General features: G+C 41.9%; 1 protein-coding gene across 2 annotated transcripts in view; it reads left to right on the top strand.

Annotated features, from left to right (window-relative positions):
• The first annotated feature begins 1,082 nt into the window (after positions 1–1,082).
• Positions 1,083–12,594, top strand: part of LOC308633545 (uncharacterized protein) — a 50,711-nt gene continuing 39,199 nt past the window's right edge. For both annotated transcript variants that reach the window (XM_081266396.1, XM_081266395.1), the window contains exon 1: positions 1,083–1,165. In XM_081266396.1, coding sequence (XP_081122522.1) covers positions 1,146–1,165 — 20 coding nt within the window. In that variant the 5' untranslated portion in view covers positions 1,083–1,145. The remainder of the gene's footprint in view (positions 1,166–12,594) is intronic.

The following is a 12,594-nucleotide window of genomic DNA, read 5'->3' as shown; positions in this document are numbered from 1 at the left end:
GTGGGGGTGGGGGTGAGGGAAACATGTTGCAGCTCCACCTGTCTATTCTTATCTGTATATCAAGATAAGCAGGCTGGTTTCTTGTTAGCAAAAAGGAATCTTCATGCAAATTATTTTACTCTTTAAAAAATAATAATAAAAATAGAGGTGTGACCTTACGCATCACCATCTCACTCTGTGCAGTAAAATAAAAGAAGTTAAAAGATGGCTAGTATTCTTTGCCTTAGAAAGTGCCCAATACTAAAATTAGGCTGAATTTCTCCCGTTCCCGTGGCAGCCCTCAAGGAGACGAGCAGGGTCAGGTCCAAGAGGTGCTTGCCTGCCTTGACACATCATTCCTAATTATGACGCCTTTGTAAACCCCTGCCCTTTTGCTTCTTGGGGCTTGTAAAAGGCGCCTGCAAACCTCTGCCTTCCTGTGCCTCCCTGCCCCTAGGTAGAAATCCTCCTCTTGCAGGAAGTGCAAAGGAAAGTTCAAAGCTTTCTTGGTCAAAAGAAAGTGCACCATGATCCCGTATAACATGATTAGGTAACAATTAGACCAAAAAAAAAAAAAAAAAAAAAAGCCAGGGCCTCTGCCTCACTGGTCACTGCTGTCCCCCTGCAATCCCTGGCTTTCTAAAAGATAGTTACCACTTCCTTGTTCAGTAGAAAGATGCAAACCATAACTGAGCATCATTTAGGGTTGAAGCCACTGGCTGCTGTGGGCTTTGGATGGATGGAGAGTTCTAGAGTCTGTGATGAAATGTCCCCACCAAACACAGAGGCTAAGAGATCCATCTCAAGGAAAAGAGGACAAAGAAGGGAAGCCAGGGGCCACAGATTGCAGGGCGGGCCCTGGCGCTCTGGTGATTTTTTGTATGACTATCAGGTTTGTTTCCTTGCTATAAAACAAGTCCGGTTCAACCTATGTTAAAAAGAGGGTTAAAGGGGATCATAAATCTTCCTGGGCATTGAAGATGTATGGAAAACCCAGCCTGATGTCTTTCACATCTGTTTTGGGTTCTCAGCCTCAGCTGGCTCTGCTGCCTTTTCTGCTGCGATAACTCACAAGTCCCATTCAATCCTCCGAGTAGCAGGTATAGAGTGTCCCCTCGGAGCACGGGGGATGAGGGGTGAGCCTCCGGGCAGCAGGCAGGCCCCCAATGCTGGCCCACGGACACCCGTAAGTCTATACCCTGGGGCTGGTGGAGGGGAGGCTGCTGGATTGACAGTGTAAATGGGCAGCACACACAGCCTGCTGAGGAGGCTGGCGGCGGGTGGGAGAGCGCTGGCTGAGGTGGGTCACACGGAGATTGAATTTCAGCTGAATTAGATCAGAGCTGTGGGAAACAGCTCCTCCTTCACACACACAGCCGGTCTCTTAGGAAGATGTGGGAGGGTGGCTGGGGAGACAGAGGCAGGCAGCTGCGATGAAATACCCAAGTCGGCTCACAGCAGCTAACAGCTAACTTAATTACTGTCTACCTCTCCCCAGAGTGCCGGCCAGACTCTGCAGACCTGGGGGGGGGGGGGGGGTTAGACTGAAGGCTTCACAAGTGTCAGGGAATGACGATGGGGGCGGGCAGCCTTCAGTACACACCCTGGTTTGGGAGTGAGTCTGTGTGTGTCTTTAAAAGAGGAGGAAATGCATGATGATGAAAATAGGGGAAAGGCGTGGAACTTTTAGAGACACAGCTGCCAAAGGCAAACTCCACAAGGGATTTTGGTGGCTTTCTCTGATACCTTTAGGGTTTGATGTTTTATAGCATTTCATTAACATGCAACGTGAGCTCCCAAGACCATAGCTGCCTTCTCTGCCGCTGCTGCTGGTGCTGCCGCTGCTAGGAACAATTCTTCTGATCCTCTTTCTCTGCTTAATAACCTGCCACCATTTCAGTGACCCAGAATACCAGCTTTTCTTGGGGGAGCTATTGGAAGAGCAGAAAATTAGGAGAAAGTTTCAGAATTAAAACGGGAACACTTGCAGTCCTATTATAAAGGGCAAGAAGTCAGCTGCTTTGAAATCCACCCCCTCAGCAGGGGTGGGAAAAGCCTTTCCAGGAGACAGTGGGAACACATTTGTTCCCTAAGCTGGCACCAGAGTGGCTTTCTCCAGGGCAGCCAGGGCCTGGCATTCTGTACACACCATTTGAATTGGGGCCTTTAAATGATCTTTTTTTTTTTTTTCTTTTCCCGTCACTCAACAAGAGGCCGGTGGCAAAAATTCCTGTAGCAGCTTCCCCTGAACCAGGCAGAGAACAACTCAGAGTCTGCACCCTAATCTTCTGGTTTGCCCATCAATTTTAAGCCTGTTGCTGCTGATGAGAAAATGACCCCAGAAAACTGCCCACTACAGGTCCCACGTTTGCTGGGGTGCAGTGGACTCTCTGTATAATGCTCCTTTTTACTGAGGAGCTTCTGGAGTTTCGTCCCATGTAGGAAACCTGTCAGGATGTCCCCAGTAGGATGAATGATTGCCCCTTCCTTAAGGAGAGTGACATCCAGAACAGATAGTCCACTGGGCCGGATCTGATTCAATGTTTGAATTCCGAGGCACTGACCATTATGTTGGATTTTTGTGACTCATGAGAAGAAACAATTAGATTTTGACCTGGACTCAGGGATGGTTTTGAGGCAGATACCCAAAAGGGTGCTTGGGAAGACTGCAGGGTTTCTGTGAGTCATCCCAAAGGCATTGAAAACGTACACATAGAAGTTTATTTCCTTCAGCCCCAGGAAAAGAGATTTTTCTGAGTGAAAGATTCCCCCAGATTTAAGAACTACTGCTTTATAGTAAAGATTTTCCCAAGCTAATTTTAGGGGTCCGATGGCTTCCCTCAATCACAGACTCTGCAATGTAAACTGCACTGTCTACTGTACCCTGTACCACAAGAGAGAGTGGCTGTTGACTCACGTATCTCAGTGAAAACAACAGCCAGGGAATGACAAACAAAAGTAGACAGGCCATGCCCACAGAGCTGCCTCGTGACATTGTTATCCTGAGGGTGGGGTATGGCTCTCCCTAGCAAGGCTCCATTCAGTTGATACCCTGCACCCAGAATTTGTAGTTCCAAGGCAGAGCTCTCAGAGGATACCATTAATGAAGAAAGACAGCATAAGGGGGAATCTTGAAGAGCTAAAAGTCTGGTTCGGACTTGATAAACCTATTGAATAAAGGAGTTAAAACAAATATAGAGAAAGATTCAGACCCATCTTGCAGGGACTCTGGGTCATCTGAAATGATATTGAAAACTGATACATAGAAGTTGTATGTATTTCCCTCAGGCCCAGGAAAAGAGATTTTTCCAGAGTGGAAGACTCCCCCAGACTTAAGAGCTACTGCTTTCTAGTAAAGATTTTCGAAAGCTAATTTTAGAAGAATGCACTGGTACATGTTGGTGCAAATGTCTCTCTACCAGCAGGGGAAAGGTTCTTTAGGGAGAGGTGCTAGTCATCATTGCATCTTGAAAAATAACAAGGAAGGCCGGTATAGTGATGCACATCTATATTCTAACTCCAGTGACTTGGGAGGCTAAGGCAAGGGGATTACAAGTTTCAGGCCAGCCTCAGCAACTGTCTCAAAAATTAAAAACAAAAAAGACTGAGGAGGGCTGGGTTTGTGGCTCAGAGGTAGAGCGCTTGCCTAGCATGTGTGAGGCACTGAGTTCAATCCTCAGCACCACATAAAGTAAAATAAAGACATTGTGTCCACCTATAACTAAAAAATTAAGAATAAGAAAGACTGGAGATATATCTCAGTGGTAAAAGCACCCTTGGGTTCAATCTCCAATACAGAAAAATGAAAAACAAAGATGACAGAATCCCATAGTTCTCCTTCTGGAGCTGAAGTTTGGTTACAAATTACAGACATGTTTTGCCTTAAGAAAATCCAATTTTGAAACTCTAGAGTTTGAGGTAGGAGGATCACAAGTTCAAAGCCAGCCTCAGCAATTTAGTGAGGCCCTAAGCAATTTAGCAAGACCCTGTCTCAGAATACAAAATAAAAAGGGTTGGGGATGCGGCTTAGTGGTTAAGTGCCCCTAGGTTCAATTTCTGCACAGAGAGAGAGAGAGAGAGAGAGAGAGAGAGAGAGAGAGAGAGAGAGAAATACAATTTTGATAAGTAAACTGATTTACCAAAGCAGAGACATTGCAGATAATACTTGTTTACATTAAATAGTTGATGCTATGAAAGCAGGATTCACATGAACAGAGTTCTACATACTTTATCTCGAATAATCTTAGAACAACCATATGAAATAGGTACTAATTTCTCCTATTTTTCAGGTGAGAAATTTAAGACTTTGAGAGTTTAAGTTCCTTCATTGAGATTATTTCTCTATCTAGTGGCCAAGAGAACCAGTGCTGATTAGTCTATCTCCAAAGACCATGCTCATATTCTTCACTAGGCAGCTTCTCAGTGCAGTAGAATTTGATGCGTTGTCAAAAATGTCAAAACCCAAATGCAGCTAGGTACAGTGGTAAACGCCTACAATCACAGTGACTCAGGAAGCTGAGTTAGGAGGCTCAAATGTTCAAGTGTAGCCTCTGCAATTTAGTGAGACCCTATCTCAAAATAAAAAATAGAAAGGGTTGGGGCTGTAGCTCAGTAGTAAAGAGCCCCTGTAGGTTTGATCCCTAGTACAAAAAACAAATACCAAATACATGCTAAACATGATTCCATTTTTCAAATGTAGGAAGGAAGGCAATATATTTTTGCCAAGTATCAACTATTTTCAGATATTATGCCAGGGATTACAAATATCTCATTTTGTAAAAAAAAAAAATTAAATTTTATCAAAAACTCCATTCTTGTGAAACATTTTCAAAATAAATTTGTCAGTTAAGTGCACACATGCAAATTGTCCCTCCCTGGGAAATCACAAACTAATTAAAACTTTCCTGGGACAGAGGACAGATTTTAGTCACTATTTTATCCTCTTTTTTTCAGTAGTATCTACATCAGGTCAATAAGTAGTTACTAGATGGATGAACAAGTAAAAGAATAAAGCTCTGATGAGGACAGTAGTCAGAAATTCTCACTCCTTAAGATGGAAGCAAGTCACTCCAGCCACAGGCTTTGAGAGTGGGTATAGCTCATCACACACCAAAGGTGAATTCATACAAAGAAGACAAAGAAAGGTGAGAGAGGAACTAAGAAGAGGATGTGGAGATCTTGCTTTTGAAACTTGAAAAACTATGCTTTGTTTTTCTAATGTTTAATTGTTCCTATTCAGAGGTGGGGGGAAATGAAAAGCTCCTAGTAGTTGAAAATTCTATGCCAAGGAACAAAATCTATATCTTCTCAGAGATCTCAATGAAATCGAGTACTTTGGTAATTGTTTTTTTTTTTCATTTTGACAGTTTGATCTACAAGATATTCATACCTAATATCCCCCTCTTGTGTGTGTGTATGCATGTGTGTGTGTGTGCACGCATGCATGTGCATACGTGTGTGTGTGTGTGTGTGTGTGTGTGTGTGTGTTTGGTAAATGTTGATATACCTGGGGTCTTCAGTATTGGTAAGTTAAAATTTCTTTTGTTGTTGTTGGGAATGCTAACGGTTAATCAAAATGTAATGCTTTCATGAACCAGAGGTCGAAAGAATGAATATTTTGAGGACAGCAATCTTGGACTTGAATTGCAGCTTAAGAAAGTTCATTTCTGTTGAGAAATACCCTGAAACAAATGCTACCCTAGGGGACCTGTGTGCCCTTCAGACTTGAACTGCCCTTAAAAGCACATATACATTAATACACTTGTCCATGTAACAGACATTAGTGAGAGCTTACCTATGGCCTCAAGGCAGCCTCCATCTATGGGATGAAATACATAAGAAAGCAATTGGTCAATTGTAGATTAGAAGATTGGAGATCTGCACAGTTGTTAGCAGAGCAGAGCGGAGGGACTCTCAACCACTGGCAGTCAGGGACAGGGAGAGTGTCCCACTTCCTAGTGGGCTTTGAAAAATACAAGAAAAGTTTTCTGGTAAGAAAATAAATGGTAAGGGTGACTGAGGGAACATCATGCAAAAATCCTGGGGTTGGAGGAGGGGCTGGGAGAGGACAGGCGAGGGGAATAGTGACAGATGAGGAGAGTGGAAATCTTCTACTTGGATCACCAGGCTGTGTGGAGCCAGGATTGTTATTCAGATGTGAATAATAATGGTCAGCATATATTGAGCACCTGTTATCTTCCAGGCGTGTTTATCCGGATCTATATGTTTTGACTTAGTTGATCATTACAGTAGTCCTATGAGGTGGGTAAATTAATATGACCCTTCTTTCCCATAGTCACAGGGGGACCAAGTATCTTGCCCAAGAGCACATAGCTAGACAGTGGAGAAGTTGGGATTCAACCCAGACATCTGACTCTAGAACATGTGCTTTTAATAGCCTCTCCAGACTGCTCTGATGGCCTCAGGTTTGCCTGGCCAACTGACCAAGTAGACTCTTTCCTACCTGTGGGTGCAAGTAAGAGTAGAGATTATGAATACGAAGATAGTTTTCTTATTCCAGCCTCTCCTTCCTCAGGCCAAAGAGAGCAAAGCTGTACACATTTTAATATCAGAATGCAAGTGCAGAGGGTAGGGACCATGCTGGCTTTACTCATCAATGTACACTGAGTACCCAGCAGAGCACCTGGTACCCAGCAAGTACTCAATAAATAATATTAATTAAATAAATAATATATGAAGTTATTAATTTTTACATATTAATCTTATAAGGAAATAAATTCATAGTTTTTCAAGATTGTTCTTACTTTTTCTTTTGAGACATAAATCAATAAAAACAATGCATTCCACTGTAATCTTGTCACATGAATGTATGTGGAAATCTATGAAATATTCAACCTAACCCAAAATTCACAGAAGAATGAATTTCCTTCAATTTTATTAATGAATGGATTGTAGGATGTGTGTGTTTGTGTGTGTGTGTGTGTGTTCTACTTGCATTAAAAGTCTTTTCTTTATCTAATATGTGCTTTCTCCAATTCAAAGATTATTCAGTCCATCTACTCTTCCAGTTTAAGAAAAAAAAAAATTAAAAGGAGGTCCCAAGTGTCTATGGTATTTCTTCTGCAGATGATCAAAAGTTGACTATGTTGGTTGGACTTTAGTGTTCCCTAAAAATAGGATAGATAATAGCATTAGGTCATACTGAGGTCCCAGGGAGGGAATTTACCCAGTGGCACCAATGTGTTGGTGACTTCCTATATGTTTCAGTGTCATAAATAAAGCTGCTCTTTCCTTTGCAAGAAGAAAAGAGAAGTGTATTTTCTGTTTGGTCAGCAAGGCAGGAAAGGCAGTTTGGATTCTGTCCATCAACACTGATAAGCTGTGACATCAGGAGGCTGGGAGGATCCCCAGCTGTTGCTGTTCCACCTACGCTGGATCTCAGAGAGCATGGTCCTTTTCAGGAAGCCCAGGGAGCCCAAATAGAGAAAGACAAATGCAAATAATTCCTACTCAGAGTTTCACAAATGATTTGGGTATCCGCATGTTTTGAACTTTGAGAGACCTTTGGTTTTCTGGGTTTATTCTTTGTAGCTCAAACAGAATGTGTTTTGAACATCTCCGTGGATGTAGCTCTTCCAGAAAAGTTTTCCTCCAAGAGTCAAAATCTTAAGGAAACAGTCAAAACTAAAAGAATATGCACAATATTTTTTTCTATGAAATAATCATTTTTCTTTGTTCTCTTAAGTATATTTGTGGTGTCAATAGTATTTGATGCATTTTTTAAGAGAGAGAGAGAATTTTTTCTTAATATTTATTTTTCAGTTTTCAGTGGACACAACATCTTTATTTTATTTTATGTGGTGCTGAGGATCGAACCCTGCGCCCTGCGCATGCCAGGCGAGCGAGTTACTGCTTGAGCCTCATCCCCAGCCCCTGTTTGATGCATTTTATTCAATTATAAATAGCCATGATTACAACTAAAAGTTTTAAGTGCCTTACAATTCACAAATACACAAATAATTATAATAAGGTTTATATTTGCTCATTTGGCTCCCCTCAGCCCTTTTGGAAATTATGGGAGTTATTACTATCTTACAGATGAGGAGACCAAATTTCATGAAAGATAGTGGGCAAGGGGATTTGCCTAGGGACATCTCAAGAAGAATAAAGGAGTACGAACTTAACCCAGTATATAATATGTCAAAATACATTCTACTGTCAGTGTATAACTAAAAAGAATGAGTAAAAAAATTAAATAAAAAAGAATTTGCTGGGTGCAGTGGTGCACACCTGTAACCCAATGGCTCAGGAGGCTGAAGCAGGAGGATCATGAGTTCAAATCTAGCCTCAGCAGTGGCAAGGCCCTAAGCAACTCATCAAGACCCTGTCTCTAAATTATAAAAAAGGACTGGGGATGTGGCTCAGTGGTTAAGCACCCCTGGGTTCAATCCCAGGACCAAAAAAAAACCAAAAACCAAAAAAAATCTTAACATCATCCTTCCATCTACTGAATGGATAAATTGAGGAAATGACGAAATTTATTATTGAATATAATCATATACAATTTTATATATATACAATTTCATTAATAAACTGCAAGATAGGGAACTATTATAAAAAAAAACCTATTTTTTTTTTTTGCCTGCTACTTTGGTATTTTCTTGTCAAGAGTCACTGGCAAAACAGCAAATTAAAATTCAGAGACCAACAATTTATTAGATATTTAGTAAGAGGCTGAGTGAAAAATAGGAGATAACTCCAGGAAGAGAGGTAGTGTCAAAATATCAGGTTACTGGAATTTCTTGAGAGAGCAAACCCAGGCAGAACATGTCAAAAAAGGAAGCTTATTTGTAAGAGGAGAGTTCAGACCTCTTTGTTTTTTCTTTTCCCCAAGTCTGAGGAATATTTTCTTTTCCCTTTCAGAAAATCCAGATTAGGAACTGTATCTTTGCCTGGCCACCTGTAAAAGACTTCAGAACAATGTAAACCACCCTGGGCAGGATATTGATTCTGATGGAGCTAATGTTGACTAAGCAGAATGATGGCTTTTTTTAACTGGAGGAATTCCAGATCTTTCCTTAGGCCTGTCTCTCCAGGGAAATGAACTCTGTCCTCAAAAAAAAAAAAAAAAAAAAAATCCACAGAAAACCTGAGTAAGAATGAAGATTTATGGTGGGAGGCACTGGGCGGAAGCTGGAGATCTGGTAGCTATCTAGGAGCTCATCTCTGTTATTGGAGAAACTCTCTTGACAGGATATAGTCTGGTTATCGCACAGTCTTCTCAAGTTTCATTTCCATTCTGCTTACAAATGCCCCAAATATAAAGAGATGCATTTCATTAAGACAGCCTTTTAAGAGGCAGTTTATCCCAGCTGTTGCCGTCTATCTTAAACACCTACCTTTTCACCCTGCTGTGGAGTTTACATGTCGATAAGGGTTGTAAAAAAAGGGAACTTTAGAAATCTCAGCAAAGGAAAAAAACACCAGGTTGCATAGCCTCTGGGAATTGAGGTAAGAGAAAGAACCCAGGAAGCTTTAAATTCCAGAAAACTCCTCCTCTTTAGAGAAGAGACCTGGGATTATACCTGCCTGCCTTGAGGGTTTTGGGGCTGACCCCAAACATCAGGGACTATAAACACTTTTCCAATCACATAAACGGAGGGGTTTTTTTGCCTGCTACTTTGGTATTTTCTTGTCATGAGTCAGTGGCAAAACAGCAGTGAAGGCAGGAAGAGGAGAAACAGACCTCCAGGCACATTTCCTCTCTCCATCCCCATCCATGATAAATTCTCAATACCTGTTTTTAGGATATGCATATGTGGACCTGAGACCTAGGTTACAATGCTAGCTGACCAAGTGATTTGCTGGCAAATGACCTGACCTGTGTGCTTTCTCCCACTCTTGGGTTTTCAAGCTCAGAGCCATTTCTCTGGACTGCTAAGATAATTCTGGAAGACTTTCATGGGATTGGAGGAGGTTAGAATTTAGTATTGAGTGGGGAATATTAGAGGAGTGGTCCCAGAGATCTGCTGGGGTCCCTGGTGCAACCCTCTTAGTTGATGGGGCTGGAGGTGGGAAGGCCCTTCCTTTGTTGAGAGGAAATAAACCTGAGTGGAACTCCAGCCTGCTTGCTCCTGCAGGATGGGCTGCAATGTTTGAAGTCAGGACGGGTGAGTTTCAGGAAGCCGGCTGCATCAGGTTCCCATTAGCACAGACAGAGGCACCAGCACCAGTAGGTTCACACCAAGACATGGTAACAATTAAACCTGTGCTACTGGTCCTTACCCTGCGGTGAAGCTCTTTTCTTCCTTACCGATGGGACTTAAAGTCGCCCTAGTTTCCTTATGGCTCCATTTCCTGCAGATTCCCGTTACTTCATGTCTAATCTTTCGAGACCACTCAGTAGACCACACAAATTGCAACAATTGTCTCCGGAGTGCAGGCCCTGTTAAAGACCCCGAGTGTGCCCAGCAGAAAGACTGTATCTCTCTGAAATATGAGTTACTTCCTGGGAAAATAGTCAATTACCCCAAATCAGAACTATAAATATTGGGGAGAATACCATAATCATACATACATACCCTGAGGCTTATTGCTATTTCTTTTTTAAAAGGGAGGTTTGGAACAATTAACTCCATTTTCAGTGATGAGAAAGATAATACATGCATAAATGACTGTAACTTGGAGCAAAAAAAAAAAATAAACAATTTTTAAAAATGCTATGGCTTTTCCAAAGAAGAAAAACTATTTTTTCTTTTTCTATTTTTTTTTTTTTTTGGTGGGGGGTAGTACTGGGGATTGAACTTAGAGGCACTTGACCACTGAGCCAGATCCCCAGCCCTGTTTTGTTTAGCGACAAGGTCTCCCTGAGTTGCTTAGCACCTCACTTTTGCTGGGGCTCACTTTGAACTGGTGATCCTCCTGCCTCAGTCTCCTGAGCGCTGGGAATACAGGGGTGTGCCAGTGAACCCGGCAAGAAAAGAAATTTCTGTATACAGAAGCCAGATCATAAAAAAGTACTATTTGAACTGAACCTTGAAAAATAGGTGAACTTTGGATACTTCAAAAGAACAAAATGATGTGACAAGAGGGGGAACAAAAGCTGTGGCGTCCACACTCATAAATCTGTGGTAAGGGAAATAGTCTTTATGGCACAGTTCCTGCGTTCAAGAGGCTTCCCTTCTGTCAAAGTGACAGCACACGTGCAGGTAAGAAATGCAGATGTGTCAGCCCCAGTGGTGCACACCTATTACCCCAGCGACTTGGGAGGCTGAAGCAGCAGGACTGTGAGTTTGAAACCAGCCTCAGCAACTTAGGCTCTAAACAATTTAGCGAGACCCTGTCTCAAAAAATAAAATGGGCTGGTAATGTAACTCAGTGACAAAGCACCTCTGGGTTCAATCCCTAGTACAAAAAAAAAGGAAAAAGAAGAAGTATACAGATGCTCCTCCGTTTATGATGGGGTTACATGTCAACGACCATGGTATGTTGAAAATATGGTAAGTTGAAACTCATTTAATACACCTAACTTACCAAACATCACAGCTTTGCCTCATTTACCTTATGTATGTCCAAAGCAGTTCCATTAGTCTAGTGTTGGACAAAATCATCTAATGAAAAGTCTATTTTTATATTTTATATTAAAGTGTTGAATATCTCACATAATTTATTGAATACCTGTACTCCCCAAATGTTGCCAACACAATGCACTGTAGAGTAAGGGTTGTTCCCTGGGTGGTCACGTGAGTGACCGGGAGCTGTGACTCCTTGCTGCTGCCCAGCATCATCGGAGAAATCATACCATGAGCATCCCTAGCCTGGGAAAAGATCAAAATTCAAAGTACAGTTTCTAACAAATCTGTATCACTTTCACTTCATTGTCATGTTGAAAAATCGTAAGTCCAACCACCTTAAGTTAGGGACTGTCTGTCATTTAAAGGACAACTTAGGACATGGTATGATCATATCCCTGCAAATATTTAAGTGTGGTGTGTTCATGACAAATTCTATTTCAAGTAAAGAGCTGTCAGGGTTTGATGAAACAGCTGTTCCAGACATGTGGAGGGGTGGGGCTTAAGGCTAAGGGAGGGGCTTTAATCTGAAGGAGAAATTAATTGAGAGTTAGAGAGGCCATGCACTGCAAACCAGCCATTCTCAAAGTTCAACACACATCAGCATCATCCCGAGGACTCACTTAACACCTATACTCCTGAGTTCCACACTAGCGTTTCTGATTCAGTAGGTCTGGAGTGAAGGCGTGGAGTTGCATCTTTGGCAAACTCCCTGGTGCTACACACTTGCGCTCTGAGGACCACTGCTGTGACAGATCAGCATTCCCAGAACACAAGCATTGCCTTGGGGGAATACCTGGGAAGTCCGACCATGACGGAAAGCCCACCAGGGAAGTACTAAAAATCAGTTTGCTCATAACTCTTTACATTTTCCTTCTTGTTGATTTCCCATCTGAATAGTACTATAAACATCCTTGTGATTTTATTTTTCCTATCTCTAAATGACTTCTTGATTTAGAATGAATTATTATAAAAGAAGAAATGATGGTTCCATCACTCCAGAAGGAACTAATATAGTTAAAGCTTGTGTGTGTGTGTGTGTGTGAGTGTGTGTGTGTGTGTGTGTGTGTGTGTGTGTGTGTGT

Source organism: Spermophilus citellus, assembly GCF_964194105.1.
Source record: "Spermophilus citellus genome assembly, chromosome: 14".
In the NCBI taxonomy this organism is placed as follows: Eukaryota; Metazoa; Chordata; class Mammalia; order Rodentia; family Sciuridae; genus Spermophilus; species Spermophilus citellus.
This window is presented reverse-complemented; position numbering and strand designations above follow the sequence as displayed.